The sequence below is a fragment of the Amborella trichopoda genome, chromosome 4, assembly GCF_054954075.1.
Source record: "Amborella trichopoda isolate Santa Cruz 75 chromosome 4, AtrichopodaSantaCruz75HAP2 v2.0, whole genome shotgun sequence".
In the NCBI taxonomy this organism is placed as follows: Eukaryota; Viridiplantae; Streptophyta; class Magnoliopsida; order Amborellales; family Amborellaceae; genus Amborella; species Amborella trichopoda.
In genome coordinates, this window is record NC_142339.1 from 25,700,580 (window position 1) to 25,721,496 (window position 20,917).

The 20,917-nt window shown below is 42.2% G+C and overlaps 1 protein-coding gene across 4 annotated transcripts in view; it reads right to left on the reverse strand.

Annotated features, from left to right (window-relative positions):
- Nucleotides 1-16,480, reverse strand: part of LOC110006410 (uncharacterized) — a 32,983-nt gene extending 16,503 nt beyond the window's left edge. Inside the window, exons 1-7 of one of the 4 annotated variants that reach the window (XR_016054318.1) lie at nucleotides 16,135-16,480; nucleotides 14,458-14,594; nucleotides 9,953-10,054; nucleotides 9,454-9,539; nucleotides 9,218-9,339; nucleotides 8,852-8,915; nucleotides 8,677-8,767 (exon numbers count right to left, since the gene is read on the reverse strand). Coding sequence is in view for 2 of the 4 variants with exons in the window: in XM_088865035.1 (XP_088721161.1) it covers nucleotides 8,691-8,767; nucleotides 8,852-8,915; nucleotides 9,218-9,332; nucleotides 9,454-9,539; nucleotides 9,953-9,976 (366 nt within the window). In the remaining 2 variants the exon portion in view is untranslated. Of the gene's footprint in view, nucleotides 1-8,544; nucleotides 8,768-8,851; nucleotides 8,916-9,217; nucleotides 9,340-9,453; nucleotides 9,540-9,952; nucleotides 10,055-14,457; nucleotides 14,595-16,134 lie in introns of those variants that run through there. The other 3 variants (XM_088865035.1, XR_016054319.1, XM_088865034.1) reach the window with 3 other exon arrangements.
- Nucleotides 16,481-20,917: the final 4,437 nt, after the last annotated feature.

Consider the following 20,917-nt stretch of genomic DNA (forward strand, 5'->3'; position numbering starts at 1 on the left):
GCCGAGGAGGATGTTGTAGGAAGTATCGGTGTCGATTACATGAAACTGAGCGTAATCGTTCATCTCACCAATCTTAAGACGGAGACGAATTGTGCCAGCCAGCTTTTCTCCTGACTGGTTGAATCCCTGGACTAAGATATGCATCGGAGTGAGGTCTTCATAACCTAATCCCAATCGAGTGAGGATCCTCCGTGGGATAGGCTTGACTGCTGACCCTCCATCTAACATAATTCGATTGATAGGGTACACATGTAATTCGCTAGTCACAAAGAGAGGGCGATTATGAAACTTTTCTCCCAATTGAAGATCATCTTCTGAAAAGGTGATTGACATACATCCTCCTAAGATCGCTGGGTCCACCTCGATGGGTTCCACTTCAGTCTCATACACCTCTGGATTAGAGAGCCTGAACCAAAGCCATACTTCGAGAGCATGAGGGCGTCATAGATGCTGAGAAGGGCTGGAAGCTTCGTTAGATGCCCTATCACATTATATTTCACCTTTTCTTGGTTAGGATTTTGTGCCCCTAGTTCTGCCCGCTAGTTTGGGAGGAAAAGGTTTACTTTGGTCAGTTGCCTGGCTTAGTTGCACAGCCGGCTTAGTTTGGGTAGGCTGATTAATAGGGATAGGGATTTGTTTAGGTTGAGGCTTAGAAAGTAATTGAGTACATGGGATCAGAGGTATCCTAGGGAATTGGAGAATAGGTGAGCCCAAGGAGTTGAAGGATAGGCAAATTGGTGTTTGGTTTAGGAAGAAGTGGCGGGCTAGGAGGTTTCAAGGTTCATGGTTTCCGAGATGGGGGTTGTAGTGTCTTTCTCGACCTCAAGCTCATTTTGCCCTTGGCAGGTAAGGCCTCTGAGATTTTTACCATGCGATAGGTTTCCTGTGAATAGAGGGTCTGCCCTCTTGATTCAATCAACCTTTGCTCAATGTCCGGCTCCGGGGGCCACTGAGGCTTCTTTGGCTTCAAAATTGTACACTTTCGAGAAGAGGAGGATGGCTTTGACCGGGCTCGAGCCACCAAGGCATCAGCAACTGTTAAGAATCTAGCTGCCTATGTTAATGTCTTTCTCAATCATCTCTTGTGAGTTCTGCTTATATTGGTTCCTTCGAGTGTCCTGTCAAGAGCATCAAAGTCTGAACATTTCAAAGTTGTACCTACAAGAGACACAAAAGAAGAGGAGGGGGACGGAGAAGAAGAAGAAGAAAAAGAAGAAGAAGAGTCAGCAGGTGAGGGGGATTTAAGGTCATTCCCCTCATTGGACCGATCTGGGCAACTTTTTACGTCATCACCAGGATTAGACGTGTGCAGGGACTCTTTTAAGTCTTTCCCTTGCTTAGATCATTGGGGAGTGCTTTTAACGTCATCACCCTCATCGGACATGTGCAGGGAGTCTTTTAGGTCTTTCCCCTGCTTAGACCTTTAGTGAGTGCTTTTAACGTCATCACCCTTATCGGGCGTGCCTTGAGTGAGGGATGACCCGGTGGTGTCCTCCTGTTGGGATGAAGGAGGAAAAATGATTGTGTTGGGGATGAAATCTTGTAAAGTTGGTAGGGGAGGAAGAGGTCTGAGAAACTCTTGCTCGACTGGCGGTTGAGGGGGCTTGTTCCTTCTGCGAGCAGCCCTTGTTGCCCACCTCCTCTTGGGTGCGTCTGTAGGTGCTTGCTTCATCTCACTAGGTTTGTGAACAGTTCTAGCATGACAGATGGCCTCTCATTTTAACGACTTAAGTCTGCTTCGCCGTGATAGACTGTCCACGGTTGGGAAGTTGAGGGTTTAGCAGGATCTGAATCATCATTAACTAGGGCTTATGTTGGACAGTCCTCTTCTATCGATAGAGCAGCGACTTGGGGATTCCCACTTGGAAGGCTACACAACTCATGATGTTCCTGCGTTTTCTTTGAGATTATATCATGGAAACTAGAGCACTCACTCAAGTCATGGCCCCATAATAGATGATATGGGCACCAATGGTTCTCAATTCCCTTAGCAAGGTGCTTAGGTTACCATACGGGCTTTGGTGTGATAAGGCCTTGTTGGAGCATCATGGCAAACAAGGCTCGAAGGAGATGAGGAGCTTCCTCTTCTTCGTGAACTGTCACTATGTGAGAGGCCTCTATTGCCCCGAATACCTTCTTGAGTTCTTCAAGCTTAATCTGTGCCTCAATGAGGTCCTTAAGTGTGTATCAGTCCTCCATGGGGTGGTTTACCCTCTTATGATAGGCATAATACTTTGCATGCGTATCAAGATCGACTTGGTCAGGAAACTTACTCACTGGAAATTCAACCATATCTGTCCTAGCAGTAATTGGAGTAGTGCAGGCACCCATTCCTTTTCAAAGGGGTAAACTCTATTTTGATGGGTGATCCAATACTCACTTCGATTAAGGTTCGCGAGCGGAGGCACTCAATTATATGACTGTTGTTGCTTGCCTGCCTGAGGCGTTGTCTTTGCTGTGCCTAGTCCCTTGGAGAGGTCGAAAGTTTGGGAGGCAGGCTTCTTTGGATCGTTGACTGTGAGAGCAGCTGCATTGATCACTCCTTTTTATTGGTTGCCCCGGGCATTGGTTCGAGAATTACCATTGCCCCGATTGTTTCCCATGTTTGAAGATTGTTGTCTTGACCCATTATGATGGCGTGACAAGCTTTTTATGCGAACCGACTTGGAGATCAGGTCAGACATGGAGGTTGGGTTGAAGGCCTCAACATGTAGAGCGATCCTAGGTCTCATGTTTCGACCACAGGTTTGAACTGCTGCCTTCTGAGGCATGGGATTAGGGTGACGAGCCGCCAAATCTCTCCACCTTGATATGAATTTATTTACTAGTTCATCTAGTTCCTGGTTCAAGGTGAGAAGTTCAATGGCTTGAACCTCCCTCTTGACCTCATAGAATCGCTGATGGCACAGTTTCTCCATCTCCTCCCAAGTATGCACTGAGTTTGGAGGTAACCGAGCGTACTACTGGAAGGCAGGACCATCAATCAATGAACTAACAGAGAAGAAGTCTCCCGTTAGCCACGGTCTCTCGGCATGCTGATTGGAAATGGGCAATGTGTTGATGTGGGGATGTTGTCCCATCGAAGTGAGGAAACTTCCCATTCTTGTAGTCTGAGGTAAATGGGACTTGATCAATGTAAGAAGGGTAGGGCTTGTGGTAAAGCATCGCATCCTGTATGCCTGGGATCTGCCTATTCTTCAGGCTATGAGTTACCATAGCATCAATGTTTGCCTGAGAGAAAGGGTGAGGGGCAGAATTGTCCTGTGAGGTAGGAGGAGGAGGCTGCCTGGGAGGCACATCTTCTGCGTGATGGGAATTGACCTCATGGTTAGCCGAATGTCGGGCTACCTCCATTCGGTCGATCTTGTCCATTATCGCTTGGACCATCTGCTTGAATTTTTCCATACGGGCTTCTTGAAAGTCGACCGGTTTGTTTATAACCATAACGTTGACCATTTCTCCAGGGAGGTCAGGCTTAGATGCTGTTGAAGGTTTTTGTTCTTGGCGAGTCGCACGTGGGAGATCGATCAGTAGGGGTTGAGCATGCCCTGACTGGAATCGACTCTTGTATGCCGAGCGTGCAAGCACCGGTTCTTGACGGTCTTGGGACTATGGCTGTTGGGTGGCCGGGTCATCTTCAATGACATTGACCATGGCGCAGGATTCATGCTCTTCTTCTTGAAGCTTTGTCATTCAAAGAGGATAAAAAGGATTATGGAGACGAAAATTGTCAGAGTTGGGTGCCCCGACTATCTTGCCTACTTCTCTAGTCAAAATTCGAAGGCCCCTGTTGCGCTTGGCTTTGAGGATTCGATGAATCTCTCGTCAGAACTGCGTACGGGATTGCGACTGGTCCACTTTTCTAGCACAAGAGAGAGTTGTCTCAATCAGGTGCGGCCAAGGATGAGCGCCAGGAACTAAAGTCAGCCTGGGTTTGGGAAGAAGGACATGGTCTCTCATGGGATCCTTGCCTCCAGCGCTCTTATGGGCTCCAGGGATGTGACAGAGATAATAAGGCTGGTTGAGGATGGTACTCTTGGGGAAGGTCTTCGAGTACCAAGGTTTGAGGTGCTTGCTCGAAAGAGACCGGGCAGGCGGTAGAATGATTAACTCATGATCACGCCCAGGTTAGGATTAGGGAACAACAATTTGGGGAGGCGGCGCACGTGCACCTCTTGAAGAAGGGTTATGGGTGACTTTGGGGTGAGCCCGGGCTCGAACAGATTGACCGGCCTTAGGAGGCCGAGAATCGTGAGCAAGTGTCTGTAAAGCAACAGGTGGAAGCCTGCCCCCTACAGGGTGTGCTAGTGTGTGATGAGTAGGGAAACGATGAGGTCGTTCCCTATGTGCTCGAGTTAGCATAGCGACGGCTTTGCCTCGAGTGGTGGGATGCATATGCATAACATACACAGGACCTAACCCAAGGAGGTCTGATCCTGAACACTGACTTGAGGTAACACAAGGGTGTCCCCGTGGTGTGGCTTGAGTGGATGACCCATGAGCCTTAGTATGTGTATGAGAGGTGGAGGCCACAAGGTCCCCTCCTCTAAAAGTAGAGACTCGAGGTAGTGCAGGAATGCGCGGGGTAGCCTTATGGCGACCCACAGAAGCAATGGCAACTTGTTTGCCTTTTGAAGTAAGGGACTGGGCAGCCTTTCAGCGTACCTCGGCAATACGACCGACAAGTGACTTGCCGGTGACTGGGTGCATGCTGTGAGGGGTAGTTGACGAGCTACCTATGCAAGGCGCCCTGGCAGAGATTCTACCAGAGCTAAGAGATGGGGAGTGAGGGACCTTCAAGTCCCTCCTCACACTTGTCCAGGTTAAGACTTGGGAGTTAGACACGGGGTCTTTGCTCAAAAGAAAGGTTGGGAACGAAGCTCAAGGAACTTGTTCCCTGGGGACAGTTGCGAATGTGGGGATAAGAAAGTCCCCGATTCGGATGAACGGGTTACAAAACCCAGCAGCCATAAGTGTGTGTGAAAATAGAAAAACAAAAGAGAAACTAGCCAAACAAGAACGATTCGACAAAGGGGTAGTAAGTCCTCAATAGAGTCGCCAAGCCGGTTAGGTGCCTCGATCTCGCCCTCTTGACATAGATGATTTAGTGACACGTATCTCGGGTTTCAGGGGAACCCATGACTAGAGATGGCTCTCTTGAGAAGCTTGCTAAAAAACAAGGGTAGGTAGACTAACCGATGAGAGAGGAATTTAAGGTGGGTTCGGGACTTACTCGGGCTGACTCCCGTGGGCGCTCTCTTAAATCACAAAGAAAGCCCCCCAGTCGTAGAACTGGTTCGGAATCGTTTCCCTTGCCTGTATTCTCATGTTTCTGCAATCACACACATATGGCAAATGTTACAAGACAAGTGGGTCAAGGGACCCCACCTTACTTTTGGGTGAATGTACATAGGCGTGCACATTAAAAAAAAAAAGGAAAGACTAAGAGAAGAAAGATTGAGGTGAGAAGAATTTGACCGGGGGGCGAGACCAACATAGCGACTAAACTAGTAGGTAATTGACCTGGCGTGGAAGTAAAAGGGGTTCGATGACTCAGACAGGCTCAACAAAATTACCACTAGACGATAGTATCAATACCGACTAGCTAGACACAATGGCTAGCCCCAATCCCTCATGGTCAAATGAAAGAGTAAGAGAAAGAAAAGAGAACAAAAAGAGTGAGAGAAAGGCAAAAATAAAGAAGAGAAGAGAAAGAGTGAGGAGAGAGAGAAGACAATGAGAGAAGAAAAGAAGTGGAGAAGATAAGGAAGAAAGAGAAAGAAAGAAGAAGAACATTGAGAGAGGGTAGAGGAAAAAGAAAGAGAGAAGAGAAAAACGAGAGGGAAAAGCAAAGGGGAAGAAGTAAGAGAGAGCAAGAAGAGGAAAGAAGATACAAACAACAATGGGATGAGGAGGGAGCAACTCAGATGGCGCTGTGATGAGTAGGGAGATGAAATAAAAGACACAGGCAACAATGCATTTTCGCCGACTGTGACAAAAAGAAGGGGATAAAAGACACGGTCGGTGATGAGCCTTGACCGGTTGTGTTAAAAGAAGAAGACACAGATGGCGCTACGCCTTCACCGGCTGTGGTGAAAGAAGAAGAAAGAGAAGGCACAGGCGGCGCTAGCCTTCGCCGGCTGTGGTGAAAGAAGAAGAAAGAGAAGACAGAGGCGGCGTTACGACTTCGCCGTCTGTGGTGAAAGAAGAAGATACGTAAAACATAGGCGGCGCTATGCCTTTGTCGTTTGTGGTGAAAGAAGAACAAAGAGAAGACACAGGTGGCTATGCCTCGCCGGCTATGACATAAGAGAAAAGAGAGAGAGAGAACACAAGCAGCGATAGCCTTCACCGGCTGTGACAAAAGGAGAAGAAGGAGAAGACGTAGGCGGCGATAGACCTCGCCGGCTGTGACAGAAGGAAAAGAAAGAGAAGATGCAAGCGGCGATAAGCCTCGCCAGCTGTGACAAAAGGAAAAGACAGAGAAGACGTAGGCGGCGGTAGGCCTCGCTGGCTGTGACATAAGAGAAAGGAGAGAGAAAAAGAACACAGGTGGCAATAACCTTTCGCCGGTTGTGATAGAAGAGAAAAGAGAATTTTGATCAAGGCCCAACCCACCACTCAGGCAAAGGTCCGACTCACCATTTCATGTCTCAGGAGCAGGAAGACATCACACCAGACGAGAGTTCCACCATGGGTGAATGAAGAAAAGAAAGAAGAGCAGGAAAAGAGGGAAGTGATAAATCAGAGGAGGAAGAGAGAGGAAGGGGATGATGATGGTAGAAACAGATAGGTCAAGAGAGAGATAAATGAGAGAGAAAAGAGGACGAGAGAAAAGAAGAGAGAAAGAGAAAGGAAGAGAGAGATAGAGATGAGAGAGAAAAGAGGAGGAGAGAGAAAATTACCTTTTCGAAAGGTACTAGTTATTTTCTTCTCTCTCCCTCGAAGACACACCCACGAACTTAAGCAAAAAGAATTGAAATTCTATTGAATGATCGAAGGTCCTTTACAATTAGGTTTAACATGTTTATATAGAATTGTGCCCATACATGGGTGGATGCCCAAAGACTAGCTAAATTGATGATAATTATAATTATTCTGAATTAAAGAAAATTAAGAAAATAGGGTGCAAAAAGACTGTTTGGCCTCTGCCTAACAATTCATGGAATTTCAAAACAGTCCTTGTTGCTGCCCTAGAATTTGCGTGATCTTCCATGAATGATCCGGGGTTGCTCTGATGCCCGTTTGATTAAAAGACGATTGTTTTCTTGTAAGGGTCGGCATGCTGATCGTTTTGATACCAACTTCGAGCCACGGATCGTGCTTTTAAGCCACGATGATGGGACTTGAAATTTCGATGAATCTTGAAACTTCGGATCGATAGTGCACTCGTTCCTTGATGTTTTTCAGTGATTTCTTCATCATAGTGCATTGAGCATGCCATCACGATCGAGTGGCAACAAACTCAGCTCGATTTCGTGTCAAAACGAAGATTTCACAACTTCGGAGTTTTGATCGGAATCTGGAAATTCGACAATCGGAATTACAGTCACTTTGTCACCTTTGTGTGCGAAATCCGACCGTTCATCATGTACAGGGTTTGGACCAGAGATAGTTCGGGATCTTACACACACAATGGGGTTGGTTTTGCATCGATTTGAGGTGCGAGCGCCATGATTTGGCCACTCGAGTGAGGCGTATCGCTGATGAATTTTCTGCAATAATCGACAATGTCTCTCTAGCTTTTCTCCTTGCTCGGATGTCGTCACAGGATGTGCCACATATCGAAACGCTCATCTTGACGCGACGAACACGCTCATAAAATGTGAGCGCGATCTGACTCGAGATAAGTGAGATATGAGCCTTAAAAGTTACTGCCATGACTGTGAAAGCAACCACCTTTAATGGTGTTTTAGTATAGGGTGACCACACAGGAATAGTGTGTGGGTCCTCTTGTTTCAATCTTTTACTCATAACTTTGTCCCGAAGTGTCCGATTAAGCAGAAACTTGACTCACAGGGGTTTTCAACCATGTCAGATCTAATGGCGATGGTCCCATAGTTGTTTGACCCATCGAAAATATAGTTTCAATTATAAGAGTCCATTTCAGGATGCTAGAGGCCAATTTTTCGAAACTGTTTCTTTGTGCTTACTGCCTTAGACATGTCAGATTGTGATGAAACTTGGCAGGTGGCCTTTTGGAGTGGTCATGAAGATCTTGATCAGTTCTGGGGAAATTTTGAGACTATCGAGAATTCCACTGTTTTGTCAAGCTTTATTGACCGACTTCCTCTTTATTCCGCATCAGGGACCAAGGTGCTGAAAAATGTGTTCAAACAATCCTATGTTGTATTTACGGCTTTATTTCTTATTTACAACATTGTTTTGCGGCACTTATAAGTGGAATTCATAAATATTAATGAAAGAAAAGATTTTTTTTTTATTTTATTCCTTGGAATTCCAATTGGCCACTTCTTTCAAAGGATCTGTCTTTCTAGGCAACTAGTCTGCGTTAGAATCTATCTAAGATGGGATCCACAACTATTTTCATGGTTTACCTAGGCAAAGGGGTGAATCCCATGTACATCTTTTGATCAACTTATCAGATTTAAAGTGTCAATAACTCCAATGGACATTGCTCAAGTATGATAAAATATGAGAATCAAAGTTGCATACCTTATCCTCTAACCTTATAACAAAATTACACGAAAATAAAATCTTTCAACAAAGTTGATAGGTGATCTATCATAGAAATTCTTTTCACCACCTGAAAAATTAAAGATAGCTAGTCAACTGAAAAAGAGAAACCATTCCGATAAAAAGACTCTGGATATAACTACTTAAAACTTACCAAGAAGATTGTCAAGATAATGAGACTCAAACTTGCTTTCCTTCAACAGGGACAAATCAACAACCTACAAATTTTTTACATCATGAAGGCCCAGAGACTTATCAGAGTTATTTTCTACTAGGGAGTGGAAAAGCTTTAAGAATTTCTGAACTTTCTAACTAAGAAAATCTCTTCTAAAGATTTAAGAAGTCTTCTGCACATTCAGCCAAGCCATGCATCACAAAACTAAAGTCTAACTGCTTGACAGTTATGAATACAGAAAACTTGAAATCTTTGAGCTCAAATTTCACTCATCATCAATAAATGAAAATGCATTGAAGTGAAATTCATGTGAAATACTTTAGTAGAACATTATCCGTCACTTACACCATATAATGAAGAACCAGCCTTAAATGTTCGACTGAAAGCAAGAGCAGCAAGTGTAGTGTAACCCCTTGCTAATCTCCCTGTTGTACAAAGTCGTTCCCCATCTGCCTTCCGGCTGTCAACTTGCAAAAAACAATTTGATTCATCAGTTCCAGTTTAAAGCAACTGCTATATATTCCAGATTAGCCACGGTTAAGTCAAAAGAAACTAGGGAACATGAAATTTACAATAGTTACCAGGAATCGTGCACAACCGCAACAGTCATTGACATCAACAATGCCCCAGTTGCCCAAGAGTCTTTCTCGATACTCCCTGCCATAACCTTCAAGCAATATAAGCCTAATCAGTTAATGTATTTTGAACCCTTGTTACAAGAATCTCCTATGAAAAGTTTCAAGTACAATATACATAAGACTGGCAGTTTCATATCAGAATGTAAGACATCATTTTCATCTCAACTCCAAAGAAAAAAGAAGTTTGCATTTATGGCAATATGTAAGTCACTCAGCACACTCACATAAATGATCTCTCATGCATTTAGTCCTCGTTCCTGAATCATCTTAATCCAAGATTTCATGTCACTAGCTAGAATAACTTTAAAAAGAATAAGGTGACGACCAGCACACTCACATAAATGATCTCTCATGCATTTAGTACTCGTGCCTGAATCATCTTAATCCAAGATTTCATGTCACTAGCTAGAACAACTTAAAAGAGGTTAAGGTGAGGACCAACCAGTGCTTCCACCATAGTTGACATCTATAAAAGCCCATCCTCGACTTGTCCAGTACTGAATACTCAAATCCAATGTTCCATATGATTCACTTGTAGGACCTCCTGCAGAATTTTACAGAAAGGGAATGCAAATTCAAACCGAAGATTTCTTAACGAACTCTCTACATGATTCAAACACAGAATTCTTTTAAACCAAAGACTATGCATTGATCCAAAGAACTATAATATGCACATAGGGTAAATGTTGTTTAACCTAAATCTCTAAAATCCACCATTGTTCCCTGTTTCCACAATTTACCACTATAGGCTTCACATATTTTCCTTTCTAAACATAAACAACAAAAATAAGCCTTTACATTCAGCAAACCCATCGAGAAACACTTGGAAAAAAAAAAAGACCCAACACATTAGACTCAGAAGTTTGAAGACTTCGTTGCATCTTTTCCATAAGTATAGGTCCTTATATGTTAAATCACTTCAATTATTCTTTTCTTGAAGAATCATCAAACTATTAGTGTACAGATAATGTTCCAAAAGAAAGTACATCATTTACCATGGCTTTCCAATAATAGTGGAGGTTTTTCACCAGGGGTAGCTTTATACAAGTGGTTAAATGGGGGATAAAAGTAGGCATATGCCTTTTGTCCTTGAACTTCTGTAGGAAACTCAATTATCTTTGGCAAGCTCAGATATGGTGTAAAGTGCAAAGAATCCAAAGAGGAAGAACACCTCAGATATGGTGTAAAGTGCAAAGAATCCAAAGAGGAAGAACACCAAATTGTAGTGAGTTCCAGCACCTTTAACTCCATGCTATCTAAGGTCAGCTGGGTAACTCACAAGGAAAAAGAGAGCACAAGTATTACAGCCTAGATATTATTGTTTATTCTTGCACTTTTGTTTTAGTGGTATCCAAGTCTAGGACAACAAAAAATTTAACATGCTCTCTAACGTCATACCATGACGCAAACATGCAAATATAGCGCCACCTCAAGTTTCTTGAAGTGTCCTCCTATTCAAGGTAGCAGCCTATTATATCTAGGTTGACAATGGGCCAGGTTTGGAACAGGCCATAGTGGGCTCAAGCCTGGCCAAAATTTTTATAATTAGTATCGTGCTAAGTCTGAATGTGGTCTGTGGTGCAAATACGGCTGCTCGTGATTGGCAGCCCTACACCTATAAGGCTGCCAATGAGCCGGTTCCAGACCAGCCCAGGCTTGGCTAGAGCTGACCTGAGCATCTAAACCCGATTATCTGAGAGAAGTCCAGGCCCAAAGAACAAAAGTTTAGGAGACGACATACATTTTTTTAATTTAGGATCAAGTAAGAGAGGGATTCATCACCTTCTGACATTAAATCTCATCTCTGAAACACCATTCCCATTTTCAGAGACAAAGGATAGACCCTTTCTTAGCAAGTAATTTTAAGGATAGAAAGGTATTATTAGGCTCTGATTTCTAAAATTAGATTTGGGTTCAAGTGAAGAAAGAAATAATTTTTGGGGTAGAAAGAGACTTTTAGGATTCGAGTGAAAGTAAAGGCATTGAATAGAGAGGGTAGGGTTTGAAGAGGGATACAAAATAGCGATTTAAGAGAAAAATTAGAGTAAGGAAAAAAGTGAGCTGGATAGATTTCGAGTTAAGGTAGATTTTAGGAATACAATGAGATTCGTAGGGCTGGAATGAAAGAAAAGGAATTGTACAAGATCTGATTTGAGTTCTTCAATGTTGGCAATATGACCTTTCAACTTAATGCCAAGAGTCACTCGCTTAATGTGGGTGAATGAGAGATAGAATCTGGGTGCTTTGTGAACTGTGGCCCAGAGTCCAATATCCCGAGTACGTATGAGGCATTGAGAGTTTATGCTTTGAGAGAGTAAACTCTCTGGGAGGTGTGAGGGTCACCTCCGAGTCAGGAGAATATAGGTTAGAATGCCGCATATTTGATGTAATTAACCAGGGCTTGGAGCTACCAATGGAGTGTAAAAGAACTCGAGTATCTTGTGATGAGAGCTGGCCTTGTATGGAATGGTCAAAACTTAAGGGACATAAGTACATATCTTGACACGAGATCATTTCATGATATGTGCAGATTCATTCGCATGGGAAGCCACTCTTCTATATGTATTATTTGATATTGGAAAATCCTATGCACATGTGCTTTGAGAGGACCCCTGTAATAGAGTAGTAATATGCCCCATAGGGGTACACCTATAATCCATTGAGATGTCGGATGGTGGAAAACTTTAGCTCAGTGACTTTGATGTGACCAAATTATGTGTCCCTGCCATAGACTGTGGAGCATAAATCTGTTGGGTCAACTTGAGACACCAGTGAAACATCATTCGAGACTAGCCTAATGGAGTCCTCATGTTACTAAGTCAAGGCCTTGAGATCTCACATATACCTTGAGTTTGATTTAATTATGATGATAAATAATGTAATAAATATATAAATATGTTTCAAATAATTTTTGAGATTTTTTAATATTTTTTTGGATTTTTAAAAGCACAAAAAAATGTGTTTTTCAAATTTGTTTGACCTTAATTCCAAATGAGGACATCCATGTGGATGTCACGTGGCACCCAAGTGGCCATAGGGTGGTCACATGGTACCATGGGCCCCTCACATTGAGCCCCCTTCTAGTTTGGGTGTGACCCCCATTTGATACTTATTTATTTAAATTGATTTCCAAACCCTATGTTATATGGTTATAACTTAAAGTTACATTTTAATCACATGGGTAATTGTCACACATGTGACATGCTTGACTTGCGTGAAGCCAAGGGAATTTTTGAAATAAAATTTATTATTAAAATTAATATCCAAATAAGTAATATTGCATGTTAATATTTTATGTGGCTGCACCTATTGGTGTGACCCATATGAAGGTGGGGAGTGCATGTGAAGGGTGTGAGTTAGGTTAATCCTATTGGTGGTGTCATAACCATCCTTTTTGCAGTCCCCATGCCATGATGCCATTTACAATTTTGCCCCTTACCCTTAAACATTATCTGCCCTCGTGAATTAAAGAAATGTTGAGGGCCCATTTTTTTAAGTGCACTTGAACATGTTTGGAATAAAAGTATGGAGCTAAGGACAAGAAGGTAATGTGGCTTTGACCTAGGGTTCTAGTAGGTGATAATGGTGGAAAATCTCATCCATTCATCTTGGTGGTGGATGTGGATGAGTAGCTAGAGATAATTGGCATCTCATGTGCCATTGATGAAGTGCATCAAGGATTTAAGCTTACTCAAACACTTCATATAAATACAATCTTATGATCCAACATAACCCTATCTTTTGCAAAACAAATTTTCACAAGCAAAAGAAACCTAGAGAGAGAGCGCAAGAACTCCAATGAGCTCCATGCATCAGCCATTGTAGAATTTATTCTATTGCATTCCATTAATCATATTTGAAGTTTTAGGGTGATCCTTAACTATATGAGATCAAGTTCGTGTTAAGCAATCATCAAGGTAACCCTCCATTGAGTTTTTCCCTATTGTTCTTCGTTATCTTCCGTTTCAAAGCTTGATGTAAATTCTTAGTTACAGTAGCTTTGTAAACCTTTTACCCTTGCTTCATGTGATCTTTATGATTGCTTTTTATGAGGTAGTCATCCATTTGACTATAAGGTTCATACCTTGATGATCCTTTGAATGAGCATAGTTTACCATTGATTTTCTCTATACGAATTGTTTTTGTGCATTTCATATACTCAAGTTTCAAATTCCAAATAGGATTGTATGCAATGAGACCATTTACCTTTGATACAAGGTGGTCACAATTTGTGAAATTTGATAGCTTGGATGTGTCATAGAGTTCAAGAAATGTTTTTTTGAAGTTTGAGCTTGGTCAGTGGAATAATTGCATCCACCCAATTTCACATCTAGTAGTCAAAATTAATATGACCACCTTGTATCAAAGGTAAATGGTTTCATTCTATACTTTCCCATTCCAAAGATCTATTACCTCTTTGAATCATTTAGAGTCCACACTTTTGCATGCAATCCCATTTTGGTGGTTCGATGGACTATACTACATAGTTTTGCTCTATCTTGTTCGATTTTGATCGGATCTTCATAGTTCTTTTTGCAAACTGTTGTAGGTTGATTTTATTATTGATTATGGATCATAAGAAGTGTTTTAAAGGTGTTTAAGCATCTCAAATTGGATAGATACCCTTGAGTTATATAAACCACTAGTGCACTCATTTTTGGGACAAGATTAAGTCCTCAAAAGCGCCGATCGTGGGCTAGGCACAAGGGGTTAGAATCATTAGAAAATATTAGAGTGAGTGGGCTTCACAATGACAAAAAAGGGATATCTTTATCATTGAAATTCTAGAACATAACGAACCACTAATCACAACCTACCTCCTCAAAAGTACAAAGAAATGAAAGATGACAAAGTAACTTCTGCAATTTTTTTTCTAATGAAATAGCCATAACTCTAGAACCATTTATTTGATTTGAAATAAAAGCACAGATGGCGTCTTCTTCTTACCCGTTCTTAGACATATCCATGCTGCTTTATTCCAATGCATGTTTTGATGACTCCATTCGACCATGCAATTCTTTTTCCTTTTGGACAAATCCTCGGGAATGCATAGAAATCATTGCCGCTTACCAATACTTTTGGCTCTTCAAAATACAAGATTCAAAGAAGTGTCAACAACAGATTGATAGAGGTCTATAAAAAAGGATGAAAGAAAAAGGACTCATTAAATGACACAACATTCAAATTTATAGAATCCTAACAAATATGTTCTTACACTCACTGATGCTAGTCAGCAATATTGGATTGGTATTGATGAACGAGAAAAGCACATTTATATATGGCGCACGCTCCCTTGGCAATATAGAAGATATAAACTACTTTAGAACACAAACTTGTGACCATAAATTCAATTAAATCAGAAAAGGAGCATCCAGAGCCTATCTGTGGAGACCATTTTGGACATATTTAAGAACTCCAACTACTATTTGGGTTTGATTAATACTTTTTGGACTATTATTTATTTGGTGTCCCTATTTATCAATGTTCCCCCAATTGTAAATACTCTTAGAAACCAGGGCTTGGGCTTCAAAATGAGCATTGTAGCAGAAACTGCAACCATAGGATTAGGAGAACAAATAAATGTATAATGAGACCATTTACCTTTGGTACAAGGTGGTCACCATTAATTTTGACAATTGGATGTCAAATTGGGTAGCAACATTTATTCCATGACCAAGCTCAAAATTCAAAAGAAATTTTTTCGAACTTTGTGCGACACCCAAGCCATCAAATTTCACATGGGACGGTTATACACAATTATGACCTTTTTGTACCAAAGGTAGATGGTCTCATTGAATACAATTCCTTAGGAGAACGACTGGATTAAGCTTAGTTCTTGGGAGTTTGAGCCAGTGGATTTCAACATACATGATGTGGCTTAGCATTAAGGCACTTGACATTCAACCCAAGTCGTGGGGTTGGAAATGGGCTAGGTTCGTCCAGGCAGCGTTGAATGAGTGCCCAACCCAGCCCTATCCCTAATAAGGCATGCTTAACTTAACCAGGCTCTAACCTAAAACCAGTAAACTTTTGCTAGGCAATCCTTCCCACCCAAGCCATGGGCCTTCTCGATCACTGATTATCGTCATCAAAGAATGCTTCTCTATTTGGCATAGCCTACGTGTTATATTCTCTTTCCTACGATGCATCCATCCCTCCCTTCAATGCAGGACCATCTCTCTACAACATACTGATCATATGCTTTTCATCAACCTCTCCTTCCACTCTAATGTCTCCCCATCCCTCTCTCACTACACAAATTCATATGAGTGTTGTCTCTCCAACTGGACATATTTCCGCGCCCCCTCTCTCTCTCAATTAGTTCTGCTACTATCTCCCCCTAACAACCATATGCATTCACTCTTTCCCTCTCTCATATGTATCCTATTTCCCACCTTCTCTCTCTAAACATAAGTGAGCCATCTCACCCTAAAACCCACACATATATCCCCTCCGCTCTTTCTCTATCATCCAAACACTCTCTCTCTCTTTCAACAATCACAACAAGATCAAAGTGTTCTTACGTCAGATCTGTGAGAGATCCTAAGGGGAAAAAAGTCCTGCAACTTAGAATGCCTTCCTGCAACATTTCACCAAAAACCAATTGAAAAGAAAGGCACTTACATTCTAGAAGCTGAGCCATCAATCTGGGAGGTCACATGGGGTGTACGAAGTCCAAGATAGTGATTCTAGGCAAATTCTGCTTTGTTGTTTTTTCTGTAGATTTGACTGGTTTTGGAGCACATCTTAAGGGGCGTGGCTGCAACTTTTCCTAAAGCTAAGTCAAGCCTCCTTACATGTTTAACCACAATGATTGTTTCTGAATACTTGCTTTGAGGATAGAGAGCTTTTGTGATCTGTTGTCATAGAAAATTAGATGGCCTATAATGAGGCTAACACTGAGCCTCACTTTGACACCAGAAGTCAATTTCAATATCTCAACAACGACAAAAAGGACAACAGTGCACATACAACTTCATTAACAAAATATACATATATACTACACTATTTAATAAGGTCATTCATAAAGAGGCGTGCACTTGTGGGGCCTACTTGGATAGATTATGACATTACTTTTTTTTTTTTTTTCAAATAGTCAATTACAAGACAACATTCTTACCTTCGATACCTCCACTTTCAAGATCTATAGATACAATCGTTGTAGTTGGATTTAAGTTGCTTTCTTGATTGTTTGAACATATTTTTCAGCACTTTGGTCCCTGATGCGGAATAAAGAGGAAGCCGATTAATAAAGCCTGACAAAACAGTGAAATTCTCGATAGTCTCAAAATTGCCCCAGAACTGGTTAAGATCTTCATAAGGACTCCAAAAGGCCACCTACCAAGTTTCGCCACATTCCAACGTGTCTAAGACAGTGAACTCAAAGAAACAGTTTCAAAAAAATTGGCCTCTAGCACCCTAAAACAGACCCCGTAACTAGAACTCTATTTTTGGTGGGTCAAACAGCTGTGGGACCACCGCCATTGGATCTAGCACGTTCGAAAGCCAAGAGAAAGTTATGGGTGAAACATTAAAAAAGGGTATGTCACACACTATTCCCGTGCGACCTCACTGCACCAAATCACCATTAATGGTGACTATTTTTATAGTCACGGGCATTGACCTTCGGGGCTCATATCTTACTCGTCCTGAGTTGGATCGTGCTCAAATTTTGTGAGCATATTCGTCTTGTTGAGACGAGCGTTTCGATATGTAGTACACCCCGTGACGAGATCCAAACAGGGAGAAAAGCTAGAGGAGAAGTTGCCGATTTGTGAAGAAAATTACAGAAAATTCAGTAGTAACACGCCTCCCTCGAGCGACCAAATCAGGACGCTCGCACATCAGATCAACGCTAAACCAACTTCATCGTGTGTGTAAGGTCCAAGCTACCATTGGTCTGAACCCTGTACATGATGAACGGTTGGATTTTGCACACTAAGGTGACGAAGTGATTGAAATTCTGGCTGCCAGATTTCCAGATTCCGGCCAAAACACCAAAATTTGTGAAATCTTCGTTCGGGCTCCAAATCGTGTCCAGTTTGTTGTCACACGATCGTGACGGTATGCTCAGTGCACTACAGTGAAGAAAATCACTGAAAAACATCAAGGAACGAACATACCATTTATCCGAAGTTTTCAAGATTCAAGTAAATTTCAAATCGCATGATCATGGCTTAAAAACATAATTTATGACTCGAAATTGGTATCAAAACGATCGCCATGTCGAACCCTACAAGAAAACGATCATCTTTCGATCAAACGGGCATCAGAGCAACCCCAGATCAGTCATAAAAGATCTCGCAAGTTCTAGGGCAGCAGCATGGACTGTTCTGAAATTCCATAAATTGTTAGGCAGGAGCAAAACAGTCATTTTACACCCTATTTTTTTAATTTTTTTTAATTTAAAAAAATTGCAATTATCATCTATTTAGATAGTTTTTGGGCATCCACCAATGTTTGGGCCCAATTCTATATAGAAAAATATTTATTATCCCTTATTTTTAACTTCCATATCTTATGAAAATATTACTTGTAAGCAAAAAATCTCCATATTTTCTATCTTACAATCCCCTAGACCCTTTTGACCATAAATTTTTGACCCAAATAAATACTAAAATAACACCCTATTCAAACTCCATCTCTCTCATTTCTCGGTGAGTTTACCAGACAAGAGGTTTAGCTTGAGCTCGAACACGAGCACACCTTATGTGTGAGAGAGAGATGAAGTTTTAGAGAGAGAGAGATGGAGTTTGGGTTTTAAAAGAAGATGGAGTTTTAGAGAGAGAGAAAGATTGAGTTTGAGTTTTAAGAAGAGAGATGGAGTTTAGAGAGAGAGAGACAATGATGTGAGAGAGATGGAGTTTTATAGAGAGAGATATAGAGTCAGTGTATAAGTTGTTGAGGTCACCAATACATGGTCAAAAGGGTTTAAGGGGTTGGACGAATAAAAAAGATGGAGTCTTTTTGCTTATAAATAATATTTCAATTCTTAGGTCTAATGAGATATAGACGTTAAAAATAGGAGATAATAGGATATTTTCCCTTCTTTGCCTTGAGTTCATAGATGCGTATTGGAGAGAGAGAGAGGAGAGAGAAGAAAAGTGCTTGTACCTTTTGGTAAGATAATTTTCTCTTTCTTCCTTTTTTCTCTCTCATCTTTATCTCTTTTCTCTTTATCTCTCCTCTTTCACATGGGGCAAAGCCTATCGCCATCTGTGTTTCTATTTCTCTTTCATCTCCTTTTTTCCCTCTCATCTCTATCTCTTTCTCTCTCTTCTCTCTCTTTTTTTCTACTCTTTTACAGACGGCAGAGCCTCATCGCATCTGTGTTTTTCTCATTTTCGTATTTTCTCTTGTCCCTTCCCTTGTGGTCTCACATGATGACAACCTTTCTTTTCTCTCTTCCTTGTGGTCTTGCACGACCATAACTTTCTCCTTTTTTTCTTTGTGGTCCAGCAAGACCACAATTCCTCTTTGTTCTCAATCTTTTATCCCCTACATCTCGACTTGCTCTGCGGTGGATTTTCGGTCTACTTCCTCTATCTTTTCCTGGTGGTCCCTTGTATCTACCTCCATTTTTTTAATTTTTCTACGTCCCTTTGCATTATCCCTCTTGGTGCACCTTCGTATCCTTTTTTTCCCTCTCATCTTTCATGGTTCCGCGTGACCGTTTCCAAAAACTCTCTAACTCAGCGTCTTTGTGCAATTTTCCTACTTAGCTACTACGTCTGTGCAATTTTCTTACTTAGCATCGTCTTTGCAATCTTCCTACCTACCGCCGCCTGTGAATCAAAACCCATCGCCTGCTGTGTCACCCTCTCCATACCATTTCTTACCGTCGTATGACCCCATCGTAGCAGCCATCTTGCTGCTCCATCCTCAACTATCCTTACCATTCCCACTCTTCACCTTCCTGTAACCTCCCGTCTCTCTTTCTCTCTCTAAAACAAACCCAAAGGTTTTTTTTTCTTCTTCCTTTCCCTCTGCTCCTTGTTGCTTTCATCCTCTTCTCCACTCCAACGAGTGGCCAACTACCACCAGCCACTGATCATTTTCTCATCTCCTGCAACTCCCATCCACTCTGTTATTCTCTCTCTCTCACTACAACTCCCCCACCACCTCCACCAATTCTCAACCTCTGCAGCCATCCCTCGCCTTCAATCATTCCCCTTTCTTCTCTCCTCTGCATCAGAGCTAGACAGCAACTCCATTTGCCGCACTCTCCACCAGCTGCAGCCGCCTTTCTCTCCCCCAATCATCCCCGACTGAGCACCGATCGGCCGCTGCTCCTTTTCTCTGAAGCCTCTGCAATTTCCATCCTCGCACCACCGCAATTCTCCACCTCTCTTTGCTGCCCCCAACCACCTCGTCTCAGCCTCTCTCACTGTTACGCACTCACTTTCGCTGCCACCAATTGGCTGCAACCACCGCCTCCACTATTCTCTTCCATCCTCAGCCTGCTGGGTCCATCCTCCCACTCCTCCTCATTTCCCTCCACCTGCTCTCGCAGCCTCCATTCTTGCTCCATCTCCGCCAACCTACAACTAGGAGTATCTCACACTGCTGCCCCATCCCTACCATCTCACGGCCTCACCTTTGCCATCCACCATTTGCAGCCAAAGCTCCGCCACTCTCCGGTGCTCTTCTTCCCCTGTTACCACCTATTGTCTCCCATTTCTTCTCAGCTATCACGTTCTCTCCCTGTGCTCCAGCACGTCCACCTTCATGCGGTGCACCATTATCTCAACCACCATTCCCTCTCCTCTTCATTGCCCCTGATTCTCCACTCCACCATCTTGCTTCAACCTGAACTCGCAGCACCTAAGTCCAACCAGCAGCCACCTCCCTGTACTTCTTCTTCACCTCTCAGCGACCTCCAGCTGCAACCTTCGTCTCTCTCGCATTTTCTGTTCACCCCTCCGTCTTGCCCCTTTCACAGTACTCTGCAGCTCCCATTTTCTTTCTCATTAAACTTTAGAAACCCAACGCCCCATTCTCTGTCTATCTAAACTTACCCAATAGCCCGTAAGCCACCTCGCTCCTTCCTATTCAGGTAAAAGCACAAAAGCACCCCACTCTCTCTCATCCAAAAATTAAAAACCCAATATTCAACCCTTTCTCTCCCACTTCAACATTTATCTCCCACTTCAACATGTCAAGCACTCCCCTCTCTACTTCTGTTTCCTTCTTTCAAGTGTGAAATCTTCTCTCCTTTCCTATTAACCAAATCAAATTTTTTTTTTTTTTTTCTTTTCTTTTTTTGAATTTTTAATTCAATGCAGACACTCTTTCTCTCTTTGTCAAAACCACTCACGTCCTACTCTCTCTCTCTAAACTAATTTTCCTTTTTTATGAAAATCAAATAAGCAAACCTACTTTTTCTCCTAACTAAATCGTTTATTTT